Source organism: Neodiprion fabricii, chromosome 6 (assembly GCF_021155785.1).
Source record: "Neodiprion fabricii isolate iyNeoFabr1 chromosome 6, iyNeoFabr1.1, whole genome shotgun sequence".
Lineage (NCBI taxonomy): Eukaryota > Metazoa > Arthropoda > Insecta > Hymenoptera > Diprionidae > Neodiprion > Neodiprion fabricii.
In genome coordinates this window covers 29647442-29661544 of record NC_060244.1, presented here as the reverse complement: position 1 = coordinate 29661544, position 14103 = coordinate 29647442, and the positions used below count along the sequence as shown (strand labels likewise).

Sequence of the window (14103 nt, the reverse complement as noted above, 5' to 3'; positions counted from 1 at the left end):
AGAGTTTTGATGTAGGAAACTCGTTAGCTAATTTACTTGCAAAATTCTATCTGTTGCGAAAAAATTTTCTTTCTGTGACTGTATATTAAGATTAAAATTTACTGCTCCAGCAAATTATCTTGTTCACCGGATTTGCGAAAGAACTTTGCAAAGTTGTGTTTGTCATGAACTGACGCAGTGACCCGGACGAATTAGGAGAGTAAAAAATAAATTGATAGCACTTAGTGAAAACGCGGAGATCGGGCAGCGGAAATTTGATTTGTTTAATTGGAATGCAATAATCAGGCGCGGTATAACGTGTAACAAAATCAATTGTTTTTCTTTCTTCGTGGAGTGATTAAAAAAAGAGAAAAAGAAATTCACGCCCTTGATGGAACCGATTAAAAATCCATCAATCGAACTGCTTCTCATGCGGGAGTCAAAACCTCGCGCATCGCTAATCTCCGCGTAATTTCATCCGATTTTTAGCTCCAGGCGCTGAATTTTTTTCCGTCTTTTCAAACAGGCTGGGTTTCGCGATGTATCTCGCCCGGGCTAGAGATACGACCATGGTGGATGCCATAACCGAAGATCGATCACTCCAAGGTTCGTTTGAATAAAAATGAACCGCGTCGAGGGATAGATTTTTTTTCTTCTCCCCCGCGTAGCCGATTTTGGCACTAACGGTTTGCTTTGCGGATACAAAACGCATCCTCTTCGCTCACATGTCAGACGTTATGCAATCTCCTCACAGTCCGCGACTTCAGGGCCCCGGGCAGTTTGACGATTAACGATTTAAACTTTGACGTGGAGGTGATACCCGTATACCTAATTACACGGAGGCCGACGTAACTCGCGATGCTCGATAGGTTCGGTCCATTAGCGTGTGGCTGCTATGCCGGGAATGAGAAGAAGAAAAAAAAAGCAATCAAAAAATACGAAGGCAGAATCGTCACGCGAACTTTCGCGCTTCCGGGATCTCAACACTCCGCGTTCTGATACCTGCCTTACACCCGCGAATTCGGCGGCTCTGGGTCGAAATCGTTGCGTGACCGTAACTCTTAGAACACAATTGCCGAGTGGATCATTGTCCTTGGAATTTTTCACTTTTAAAATTCGCAGAATACGCGATACGTGAATCACGATGCCGCACGCCCTCGGGCTGTTAATTTTTCATAACGCGATGTCCGATCGGCGGATAAGGAATCTCACATGCATATACGTACGTTTTTTCCGGTTCACCTTAATGTCTGCATTCGATGACGGACAATTTACTATATATATTTTTTTTTCACCCGATCGTCTGCGGTTTGTTGATTCACAAAATTTGCATAGCGAGCGTGAAGAATTACGACGTGCACAGCAATGCCAACGTAAATATCAATACTCGACGCAATTAATCATACAATGGGCAAAGGATCGTCTGAGCTCGCTGATATGGCATGACGAGCGGTTTTATTTTGTCCGAAAATGGGTGAAAATAATTACGATTCGTTAAAAAAAAAAAAACGATGCTAGTTAAGTGTAACGCTATTTATATTTGATTTGAGTGTAGAAAAAATACTTGGGAGTGTCGTATGCTGATAATAAATATGCAAATATTCCCCTACAGTGAGAAATTGCATTTTTCTGTCGAAGGCTGAAATTGTCGAAAGTTTGATCAACGCACTTCCTTCTTTACCTACAGACACGCGTGCAGTGATATACGCGTGTGTTAAAACTTAACGGCGAAAAAAAAAAATAAAATCTCACCGACGATCGTCTGCAACAGCGGCAGCCAAGCCGGTCATCGAGGAGGATTATCGATTTAATAAATTGGGTTAAGCTGTGTGCTGTTGTACGTTTTCAACGATAGTATTTAAAGCCTCTTGCATGTACACACACCGACGGCATTGTATGTACAGCACACGCTGCAACCTGTGCGCGCAATCCGATTTAAATCGCCAATTATTACAGCCGGGGTCGATACGGCTGGTGCATTTTTAAAACTCGTAAAAACTGTAATTGCTTAACGGTGGTTCAATAATTCATCATTTAGCATTACCGTTGTTATTACTATTGTTATTATGGTTATTTTTCTCGACATGCAGTGGCTATTCAAAAAAGTTTATAACAAGTGCACATCGCCAACAGCCTGAATTTTTCTCACGTACAATTTTATTGTTCGTGCTTGACTTTTTTTCATTTATTTCGTTCGTTATACCTTCCAGCAGACTTGTTTGTTCACCTTCAACAAAAGGAGAAATATAAGCGACATTAAAAAACGTAAGACACTTTTCAAACGGCATCGCGTGCTGCAGCGTCGTGAAAAGGGTCGTCTGGGCGATGTAATAGATTGCAAAAAATCAAGAATACAGAGAACATCAGCGCGTGCAGCAGTCCTGTTATTCAGTCAAGTAAAACGGAATATTGATGTTTCGTAATGGGGCGTTGATTACCTGCTGCCTGGGAACGGGGCTCTCTGAAAGAGGAGGAAACGACTTTGGTCCAGGGACGAGAAACCTGATCGAAATCCGATCGAGAGCAGAAAAGGCCGCGACGACGATCGACGTTATTCCGGCATCGCGATTTCCCTTTCTTGCCGTTGGTCTCGTTATGTCGCATCCTCGCAGCATCTGTCCCTCACGCGCGAGATCGAGGGCTTTGGATTACTCTTATTGAAACAGGTTTCAGAAGCGCAGTGGCAGGCAGGATGCGGCATCGAGGCTCGATATGTCGAATATTTCTTCGCTTCGCCGAGAAAAAGGAGCAAGCTGGAAAAAGAAAAAAAAAAAAAAAAAAAAACCCCGGTCCATCTCTCCTTCGGCGTCAACGTGGTCCACTTATGGTCCCCCTTTCGGTTTCGAGACAAGCGAGCGCAACGAAGCGGAACCGAGTTCAGCGAGCGGATCCGATAAAATCTCAGCTGCATTTCGCAACAAGATTTTATACCGTAACACACTCGTGAGTTCGCACTTCCGATATGCGGATGCGGGCAGTGAATTAGTTAGTCATCACCGGGAGACGGATGTCCGGATAAATAATACACACGATTGCGTTGTACAAAATTCCGAGGCTGACACGTCGCCGAGTTACGAAGGTTTCACTGCCGGTTGTAAGACAAACGTTAGGTATACCTGTACGGTGCAAATCGTGCAGGTTCGGTGAAATCTTGAACTCGATACATCCTGATCGTCGCGTGCAACGATCAGCGCAAGTTCTTCCGGAAAGCGGCTTCTTCACGTCTAAAGATGACCGAAGAAAAATGGATGATGAACAAAAATTATAAAACACCGTTAGCACATTATTGCGTACATTATTGTATTACGTGTGTAACAATTTTCGTCGAAAAGATATAATGTATAAATTGCTTTGCCGCGATGTCTGCATACCCAACGTTCACTTGAGGTGCTTCGTATTCAGCGTTGAAAAAGGACACAATTGAGTTGGCGAGTTGTGTGGAAAGAGGAAGAAATAATAAAGTAGGGAAAAAAAAAGAAATAAACAAAATGAAAAAAATAACACGGCTCTTTCTCACCGTCAGAATTCAATTCACTCGCTCCGTATCGCAATGCAATAGGTAATGGGGATCAGCACGTTTCCCATGTGTTAATAAGACGGCCTCTTAACACCCCGCGTATTTTTCTTCATTATTTATATTCAGCTTAATTACCGTGTATTTGATATCGCCGTTCGCGAGCGCATTAAGAGCCAGATGTTTGTAATAAAGAAATGAATAAAATTGACCGTAAAATTGACCGGTTCGACTTAAAACGTGTACCTACATCGTCCTCTATACATATATGTATGTGCATATTTTTATACGGTCATTATAATAAATATGCGAAGAATAATTCTTAATCTGGTGATCGTATTAAGTCCGCTCGCGACCCAGTAAACTCGCGTAGAATTACCTTATCCGGCTCGTTGAATTTCACCGAAAAAATCGTGCTGCCCGTATATTTTCGGCTGCAAATTAACGGATTAAGACCAGCACCGATTTAGCTTCTAGGCAAAGAGCAACAGAGGGAAAAAAACGAATGAATAATCTCGCAGACGCAGTTTTTCCCATTGACGAAACACTCGCTGCATCTATGGTGGCTAATTCGTATAATCAGTCGACGAGAGGAGCCGTTGCGTGTCTTGATAATCCCTCGCATGAAAGGAGCTAAGGTAACTTTTCGTAACTTCGGTAAGCGGTATTCGGTAATAAACAAACTAGCTGTTGGCCAACGCGTCGAGGGAAGAGGCAATGGCGTCGGTGAGAATTACGCCCCCCTAGGATACGTCGAATTCGCGAGGACACGAGCGAGTTAACGAATGGATTCGAGGAGCCGCAAGAGCGACTCGCGATTTTGTGAAAAATTCGGAAGTCGGATGGGACTTTCATTTTTTTTCACTTGTGACCGAAAGACCCGAAGTCGCTCTTTCGGCTCTCTCGGCGCTCCCAGTTAAATTAACAACCTAGCGTCGCATCAGCTGATGGAATTGGGAACGCGGAGAGAATTGATTGTTCTTTCGCCGAGTATGAGAGGCTTCGGCTTTTCAAACGGAATGGAGTTGGTACCCATAGCGCTGCATGAAGCGGAGTCGGAAGAAGGGTGGTGGTGGGGGGGTTTATTTCAGAATGAAATTAAGCTAAATAATTCATGGGCAAAACGGTGGAAAGTCTATCCCGTAAGTAGCGATAGCTGCCACTGCCTGGGGAAGGCAATTGAGTGAAACTTTGTTGGTATTGTTTGATCGTATCAGAACCATCAGCTGCCTCGCCGCTTTGTTATATCCTCTTCTCCGCTCCTCGGCGTATTATCCCTTACGTTTCGCAATTATTCCTCCTCTTTTGCACATTTTATACACACGCTTTAAACTTTTCTCGATCGATTGCTCGCTTTGTTCGTATCGTTTGCCCCCTCCTTCCCTCCGTCCATTGACTCATCCAACCTCTATCCAAGCACTTGTACACACTCTTCGACACGATCTGGTTCGATGTGCAGCCTGCGAGTCACGTACAACGCGTAGCCTGCATTGAACGTAATGACTGCGTTCGATCGGGTAATTCTTACCTATATACAGGTTCGACGAGAAAATGAGAGACTTTAAACAGGATTTTCACATGTATGGAGGAGAGTCGGAATTTCTCCGTATTACAACTACAAATGCCGCCACTTTACTTTTACCTTTTTACCCATCAGGTTGTCACTACGTTCGCGCGATTTCAGATTCCTCATGAAGTTTCCGGCTTCATAATTCTCTTCTAGTCTGACATTTATACGTACAAGCGTATGAACTCTTAGGCAATTTCTATATTTAATCATTCGGTCATTCCGTCAATTATACCTATATGAAATCAGAAATATGCATACGTTGCAACTTCCCGCAATCTGACGTCAATATTCGCACTGTCTTATATAATTCGTCGAATATCCTTTCCAGGTTTTTAATTTCGATAATAATTTATACCTTACAGGTAGAAATCATCGAAATTCGAAAATTTTTTTTCTCCACTAATTTTTTACGTAAGACTGGTTTGGTTTCGTACGTTTTTTTTACCAAACCAAGATTCACACGAGTCGTCGATGTACGAAATAACAGCAGAAAGGAGCAAATAATTTTGGAAGAAAAAGGTAGGTGAAAGAAGTGAATTAAATATTCGATGGTTATCATAGTCAGTGCATTTCTTCAGCCCCGTTGGCCTGTGGCGTTGTGACGTCATCAAGGTCAGCCAATCGCGATCACTGTTAGTTTGAAAGCTTCTCTGTATTTCTCTTCGATTTCTTCTTTTGCTCCATTTTGCCCCATATAATGAACGAAGAAATGGGACCTGATGAAATATTTATATCAAAGCGAGCACTGAAAAAAAGAAGAAGAAAGAAACAGGAACCAATTGTACCTACGGGTATGAGTAGGCGCCAAGTGGGAAGGCAGGCAGCGAGCGCTGTTTGAGAGAATCGAGCTGAACGGGCTGTTCGGTCGGTCATAGCCGGTTTCGATGACTGGTGCGCTCATCTTCAGTTTCGAGCTGCCTCGCGTACCCTACTTTCTCCGCAAACAGAATTCAAAACCCATGTACGACGAGGATGACTCGAGGTGGGTACCGGCCTCTCTTCCTCTCCCTCTCCCTCTCCCTCTTTCTCTCTCCGTCGCTGCATCTCCCCCGTCTCTCCCATTCCCGGCCCCTCCAGCCTCACCGCGAAAGAACGAGAGGTTATAGGCCGCGGAGGGGGCGACGCGGGACCAGGGCCCCGGAGTCTATATAAGCGGGGCCCACCGATGGGGCTGAGCATTTTTTGAGTAACTTTTCAAAGGCGAGCCGGTCCCATTGATCCTCAAATGGTAATACGGGGCGCGCGGAGAGGTGAAACACTATTTCGAGTTTGAGGTGAGAAGCGCGAGCGACCGAGAGAAAAAAGGAGAGAGAGAAACAGAGAGACAAAAGCGTCTTTTCCGTTTTAAAAGTGCTTCACATTGTGCTCAGAGTTTTTTAAGTGCGCGACGGCCTGCCATGGCTGGATTCAAGGTAAGTGGAGTGTTCCTCTGCACCTGTACCTGCAACTACCGTTCCCCGGACTTCCGTGTTAATTGCGTCAAAGCCCAGCTGCGGGCCGACATTCGGCCGATTGATTGCCCGCCTATTCAGACTCCCGCAGCGCCAAGTGCCGGACACTGATAATAAACTGGGTATTGACCATCGCGTTATGTCCACGGTATATGTGCAACCTATAGGGCTTACAATCGTACAGCCGCCGCGCCGTTTCAATGCAGTGCATCAACGGAAATAAACTCATACGGGTTGTGTGCATAGCCGCCCTATGCCGTTAATGTGTATAACAGAACGGAAAAAGGTGCATGAATTTTTATAAAAGCCAATCAACTTTTATATCGCATTACTGTCTGACACGCGACCCTCATGCCGACCCCTAGGCCGGTTCTACTTCCGAGAATGTGAATATCGACCTCTGTAGCGTGTTGCGAATTAAAGAAAAAGAATATTCAGAGAAGTAATAATCGCAGTATTAAAGTTCGTCACCGAAATCAGTATGAAACAGAGGTAATTATCCCGGTACAAGAATAATCCTCGAGGCCGAATGACAAACGGTTGTATTTCTTTGATCCCCACGGGTAACTTCCGTCTCTCGATTCTACGTGGCCTCGTTGGCACTCGACGTCGGAATTGCTGCAGGATGCGACGCGACGCGACGCGACGCTTTCAGAGTCTCGTGTCCAGCAGCGAATCAGGCCACCTCGGACTGTGTCGTGAAAATTGTTAACATTTTTCATCGTAATTATACCGAGTATAACTGGATAAACGGTTCGTGGAGATTCACCCTACTTGTTAACATCGCATTCCGTTTAATTAGGAACTCACGCCGCACTTCAATGATGTACAGTTTTAGGAAGCATCTTTGACGGCACGTCACACTTTCCAAGACGAACCGCGGGACTCACATCGTTGCAATGGTTTGCCACGGAATGTTTATACCGACGAGCTTTCTCGTATTAAAACGTGAAAAAGTGATTGATTTTTGTGATTTTCGGAATAGAAACAGTGGCCTCGTAAATTCTTTCAACCATCGTGTTGCCTGGATTTATTTGCGCGCCAGACACCTTCGTTTTAAAAATTATCGTAGACGATTTCGACACCTGAAAGATCAGTCTCGTTGTCATCGGTCAGAGTTATTCGTTACCGAGACTCTGTTGAAACGTTTTTGAAATAGATGGATACGAAAGAGAAACTGTTAAATTTCATCAGCGCATGAAATCCCGCGACAGAAAATTCTTCAAAGACTCGCAACGCGGCGTTTAGAAAATTTTGATGGTCAGGACTCATTGAAGTAAATGGAAATTGAGTTGGGGTGAGTTTGAGGTTCGGCGCCTCTCGCAGGTCCTTGAAAATTAAAACCGGCTGTAGGTGACCGAACGTAGCCGAAGGCTAGGCCTACAGGTCGAAGTGGTGCTGCCAGGATTAATTACAATAATCAAACTGATTACGGGACGAGCGATAGCTGAGGATAGATTAAGGAGTTAATTGCGGGCGGGTTTTATCGGCAGGTTCGCGTTTCTTTTAACACCGTTATTCCTGCAATTTGTAACGAACCCCCAACGGGATATAATAAATACAATACACGAGACTAGAGCCGGGTCGGCTCGAAGAGCGAGAACCCCGCAATCGCGTTCCTTTATCCTCAGTCCACCGTAGAGCCGTGAGGCTGGCCGGATCCCGAGCAAGGTGCGATCGCGTCGAGTCACGCGACTTGAACGCGTAGCATTATCGGGTAAAATTATTGGCCGTTTACCCGAGAGTCTTGAGAGGCTCTCCCCGAGATTTTCCGGGGCCCAAACGTGCGATGGGGAAAGTGAAAGGAGGAGAATTGGGCCGGGTCTCAATTATCTCGGCAAGTATATTAGGCCGCCGGTGATCCTGGATCGCTGATAAAGAGGGCTCGGTTAGCTTCTTACGACTTACTTCACTCGGTGCGCTTATCTCCGTACCAAATAACCACCAGCGAGGCGTTCCATCTCTACTCAACGTGCGCTCGGCGTTCGTCACCCAGTGTATTCGACCAAGAGCTAACTTGCGGTGACCAGAATTACCGGATCCCAAAATCCGGGAGGCCAGAGTATTTTACGATCTTGATGAGAACAGGTTTCGAATTTATTTTCGACAATCTCGATGCGCTTATTTACATACTCGATACGGCGAGATCCTACTCTCTTTGATAGTAATACGGGCGAAAGAGAGAAAGAGAAAGAGGTAAAAAACGGAGATGCGGTGAGTGGTAGGGAGAGAGGAGCACGATGGGAGAAAGTAGCTATAGTTCATCGCGTTGTAGCTAGTTAGCCTTGCATCGCGGCCGTTGTCCTACTTACCTCAGTCACGGGTCTTTTGAACCTGAACGGGTATACGACCGCGGGAGAATGGGCGCGCTCACACTCGGGATGATGATTCTCCGATCCGTGTCGACCTTGGGGAAGAGCGAGCCTCGCTTAACAGACCCGGAAGTGGACTCGACCGGGTGAAATCCACGATTGATAGCGACGAGCCTCGATGTCGGGCACTGATCGGAGCGTTTGTCTTGTACCGTGAACCGGAAGCCGTTTCATTACTGACTCCATTACTTCCCCCCATCCCATTCAACTCAGCAACTTTCCAAGCCTAGCTCCTCTCGACAATCGCCGCTTTTTTCTCAATCAATTTCTGTTTCACAGATGGCGACTACGGCGTTCTGCCTGCTTCTGGCTGTCTACCAGGTCCAGCAGATCAACGCGGTCGTGAATAAGGGATCGGTCTCGTCGCAGCCGTCGAAAGACGGCGCTATTGCGTCTGGCGAGAACGACAGGATTAGCAACTCGTACGGACCACCGCAACTCAACGACCTTTACGGCCCACCACCAGGTCCACCGAGGTTCCACGGACCCGCACCAGCCTACGGACCTCCACCCTCCGCCCCAGTTTACGGTCCACCACCGCCTCGGAAACCGAAGCCAAGCTACGGTCCCCCGAAGCCACAGTATGGGCCACCAAAACCGCAGTATGGGCCTCCGAAGCAGCAGTACGGCCCTCCCAAGCAGCAGTATGGGCCCCCGGCCCCAGGCTACGAGGGCCCGCCGCCTCCACCGCCTTCAATAAAGTACGGACCACCGCCTAAGATACGGAATCAGTACGGGCCCCCGAAGTCCGGCCACGGCCCACCGATACCGATTTCCGTTGAGACGTACGGGCCGCCCAAGAAGGAGGTTTCGATTTCGTTCAACTCCGGACCTCCTCAAGATAACTATGGTCCGCCACCACCCCCACCCCCATCGGTACAGATTCCGCTGCGACAGGCGCATCCCCCTCAACAGCAGTACGGACCGCCACCCGGTGTCCCGGCCCCGCCAACACCTCCGGACATAAAGTACGATGGGTGGCAGCCGATCGCTGGATTGGTTGGAACCCCGTCGGAAGGTGGACATGCTGGTTACGGTTCGTCGTCGTCGTACTCGTCGTCGAGTTCGAGCTCATCGTCATCATCCTACTCTCACTCGCACTCGCACTCGCACTCCTCATCGAGCTCGGCGGACGGTGAATTTCAGTCGGATATTCTCACCGGAGCGAGGTACCCGGCCGGAAACGTGCCGAGCGATTCTTACGGTCAACCAATCCACAGTGCCGAAGCTCAGGACTTGAAATCATCCGTACAGCAGTCCTCAGCGGCCTCTGATAGCCACGGATTGCCACCCCCACCTCTGCCGAGATACGAGGAACACTCGTCGAAGGACTACGCCCACGGCTCAAGCGCCAATTCCGAATCACTCAAGCTCGATCAGTATCATCAGCACCTTGAACAAGAGCAGCAGCTACAACTCCAGGAGCAACCGCTGCCACAGCCTCAGTACGGGGCTCCGAGCTTGTCCATCGAACCCAGTGTTCAGTACGGCATACCCAACCCCGAGCCGATTTCCATTGTGAAAACTGTAGCCTTCGAGCTGCTCCCGACGACTGAAACGCACCAGGGTGGCTCTGTGTCGTCGTTCGGCGGCGGCAGTTCCATCGACGCATTCTCAACCGGCGGCGCTAGCATCTCTCTGCCACCGTCCGGTAGCTACGGCCTCCCAGTCAGCTCTGTAGACGGTGGTCTCGGTGTTGATTTCAACGTTCATTCTCTCGGCAGCAGCATAGGCAGTAGCAGCATAGGTAGCAGCAGTAGTTTTGGCGTTGAATCATCCCACGGACTGTCCATCGGTGGGGAATTAGTTCAACCTCCGCCTCTGACGTCCTCGCTTCCGATTTCGGACACCTACGGCGCACCCCCGTTGTCGTCATACTCGGTGAACGGACCGTACCCAGCGTCACAAGGGACAAGAAGCTCCGCCGGATCGTTCCACAGCTCGTTCGGTTCCAACTTCCACAAACAGAATTCGGGTGGACATAACAGACACAGTCACAGAAACCATGGACCCCCGCCATTCCGTCATGGACCCGCGTTTCCACCACCTAGCTCATTTATCCCCCCGAGGAACCGTCCGCCGATTAAATTCCGTAACCAGATACCGCCTGAGGTGGTGAACGCTATCAGGCATTACGATGTCCCACCTCAAGGTGGAGCAAACCAGCCCTTCAAGATTCACGGGCTTCCCTCCCTGCACGGCGGATCTCACGGTGGCGATCAGCAGTTGCATCTAACTTCGAACAGCCAGTTCTCGTCGGGCGGTGGATACTTCGGCGGATCCGGCGGCTCCTCATTTGGCTCGAACTCGGCCTTTGCCGCTCCAAACGTCAATTACGGCACGCCTCTGACCTTTAACTCTTTCAACACCCCAGCCCCTGTACTCACCTACGGCGCACCAAACTTCGGACCGACTCCCTCCTTCGTTTCAACTTCGACATCGTCTGACGCGGGTAGCAGTTTGTACAGCAGCCTCGGCGGTAGTGCCCTGACCACCACCTACGGCACCCCCATTCTACAGCAGCAAGTCCCCCACGACTGTCCTAGTCTCCAGAGAGGGAACCAAAACATCGGAAACCAGATTTCCCTCGATACGAGTGGAGCGCAACACTCGTTCGGGTCATCGACTTCGGGATCCTCGGCGTCGAGCTTCGCGAATTCCATAGCGAGCTCGGTGTCTGGGTTGTCATTCGGGTCACTCACCGGTGGCAGCGGGGTGGCACATGTCGGTTCCGGAAGCGCCGCCAACTTTTACGACGCTCCAGCGGTGAACGAGCTCAGTTTGCAGGTTCACCAGCAGCCAAACACCGACCTCAAAGACAGCTACGGAAACCCGATCGGCGTACGATACGGCGTAGCTGACCAGAGCGCGGCAGCTCTGACCTCTAATGATATCCACGTGTCGTCAAGCTTATCCTCCGCGTCGTCCTCGTCTAATCTGCTCACCAACCAGGTGCAGGTCAATTCCATACCCTACACCGGAAACTACCTCGGCGACGCCACATCGGCGGAAGCTTTGACGGCCGCATTGACGGCGCAAGGATTCGGCCAGTCCAAGCATGCGGAGCACGCTGTCGATGCCAGTCGGTACCTTGAGACCCACGAGGGTAGCGAGGCTCTCGCCTTGGCCCAGGGCCTCACAGCAACCGGAACAGACGGATTCCAGATCCAGGGAACGAAGGGGACTTACTCGCTTCAGATCCAGCCTGCTGACGGCGGACTTGGCACCGAGAATTCCGACGGGAGCATCCGGCATGAACAGGTCCTTTCCAACGGCCTACTTCAGGACATTCTCGCAGCGATAGAGCAGCCCCAGAACGGACACGTCGAGGTCCAGGGTCCCCCGCAGGTTCAGCATCTCGAGGAGGTCTACGGTGATCTGGCACACGCTGCCAGTGGCAACATATACGGCGACGAGTCTCAGGCCATCGTTGAGGATCTGCTGAAGAGGACGGGGAACGCGGATAATCAGGCGAAGCACATCGAGGTCGGGAATGACGCGGAAAATCGCGCTGACCAGAAGGCTGAGGCTTCGTCTGCGGACTCCGAGACCAGCGCAAGCGAGGACAGCAAGATCGCTTTATTCTTCAAGAGCAATAACAGCGAGTCGAACAATTCCAAGTCGACGTCTTCCTCGGAGGGTAATAAATCCTCCGAGTAGACGCGCCACCAGGGATTAACCTCAAGTTCGTTTCACTTTGCCATAAATTAGTCGATGATCCACTTTCGCTACCGGCTGGGTAGTGACGATGGTCCCTAAGACTATTTCGGGGTGGGAACACCTCGATTTTTCATACAATTCTCACTAGGGGTTAAGTTGTAAGTTATTCTCTAACCTGACTAACCAGCGAACTGCAGTACGACGTACTATCGCTGATCCGAGCACGGGATTGATCCAGGCCGCGAGAGAAAAAGGACGTTATTTCGAGTACCTAAGGCAAAAAGGATCGTCTAGACGAGTAATCGGTTCTTGCTGAGTTGCGTGACGCAGGGTGTGCCCCTAGAAGAATCATTGTCCGCAATTTTCTTCGTCGGAAAATGACGCGTATCTCTCACGACTGCCGCTGTGCTTTATATTTCGTAAATCAAACCATGCCACGCCATAAATATGCGTTCATTGATCGTGCGATCGATTCATTCTCTCTTATATATACATACCCATTAATTTATTACTCCACAATAAGCCATAGGAATTTATTTTTATACTATTACTCATACTTCTACTTGTACCACTACTATTACTTCGTATCCAATAAGCGATCGACGAATTTGAACCGCGTCAATTCGGTGCTTCGTCATTTCTCGTTGGATCCAAACTTTCATGTCTCCGAAGATCACCCGCGAGTCTTGGTTGAAGGATTCGCGTGTGATATGCTAGTTATATCTACGTCTGTTCAACGTGTCAATGTACATACTTGAATATAAATATATATAAATACATTTTGTAAATAAATACCTGGGTTGATCGTTACATCCTTATTACCCTCTTTTTCAAGCCGCATGCGTGACGACGATGGCTGCGTTCATTCTATCTCCATCCTCGGGTCAACGTCCGTATCCGATGTCTGAAATAAAGTGCAGATTAATTAGAAAATATGAATAATAACATTCGCATAAATGTGGGCTAAGGTTTCTCCCCCGGGAATCACTTCGCAAAGGTACCGGATAACGGGGGAAAAATAGGGCTAAGAAAAGGGAACAAGAAGGGGGAAAGAAGAGAAAGGAAAAGAAGATAAAATACCGAGGGAATTAGGTCCCCGCCTCTAACGAGGATTACGATTATGTAAATGCAATGCTCTCGGAATTGCTCCCGGCTATCCGAACCAAGCATCTATGCGGGGACAGACGACCCAAGGATCGCTCTCTGCTGTCTCTTCAAGATCGTTCTAAGATTGCTCCAAGACGACCACTGGGGTTCTATCCATATTCACGCATTACCCGGGGCACAACCCTGCCGTAACTTTTTATGAATTAAGGAAAATCATTCGTCTTGAGAACAGTCGGACAAAAATTACGCGTAATTTTGTTCCGTATAATTAAACCATATCGGCGTCTCGCGTAGTTAGAACAAGAACTGGACTATAACCGTATGATTTCCCAGACGATTCTCCCTAATTCTGGAGCGTCCATCTATTGTCCTCGTGTGAATTCGCGGGGCAAATTTATACCAAGGACATTCAAGGCTTGCGTGACGGCGTCTACATCAATTTGGTGCAAT

At 48.4% G+C, this 14103-nt stretch overlaps 1 protein-coding gene across 1 annotated transcript; it reads left to right on the top strand.

Annotated features, from left to right (window-relative positions):
* Window positions 1-6235: 6235 nt before the first annotated feature.
* LOC124185437 (trithorax group protein osa-like) lies at window positions 6236-13338 on the top strand. The gene is made up of 2 exons (XM_046576212.1): window positions 6236-6475; window positions 9166-13338. Exons 1-2 carry the CDS (start codon window positions 6461-6463, stop codon window positions 12544-12546), a joined length of 3396 nt encoding a protein of 1131 aa, XP_046432168.1. The 5' UTR covers window positions 6236-6460; the 3' UTR covers window positions 12547-13338.
* The last annotated feature ends 765 nt before the right edge of the window (window positions 13339-14103 follow it).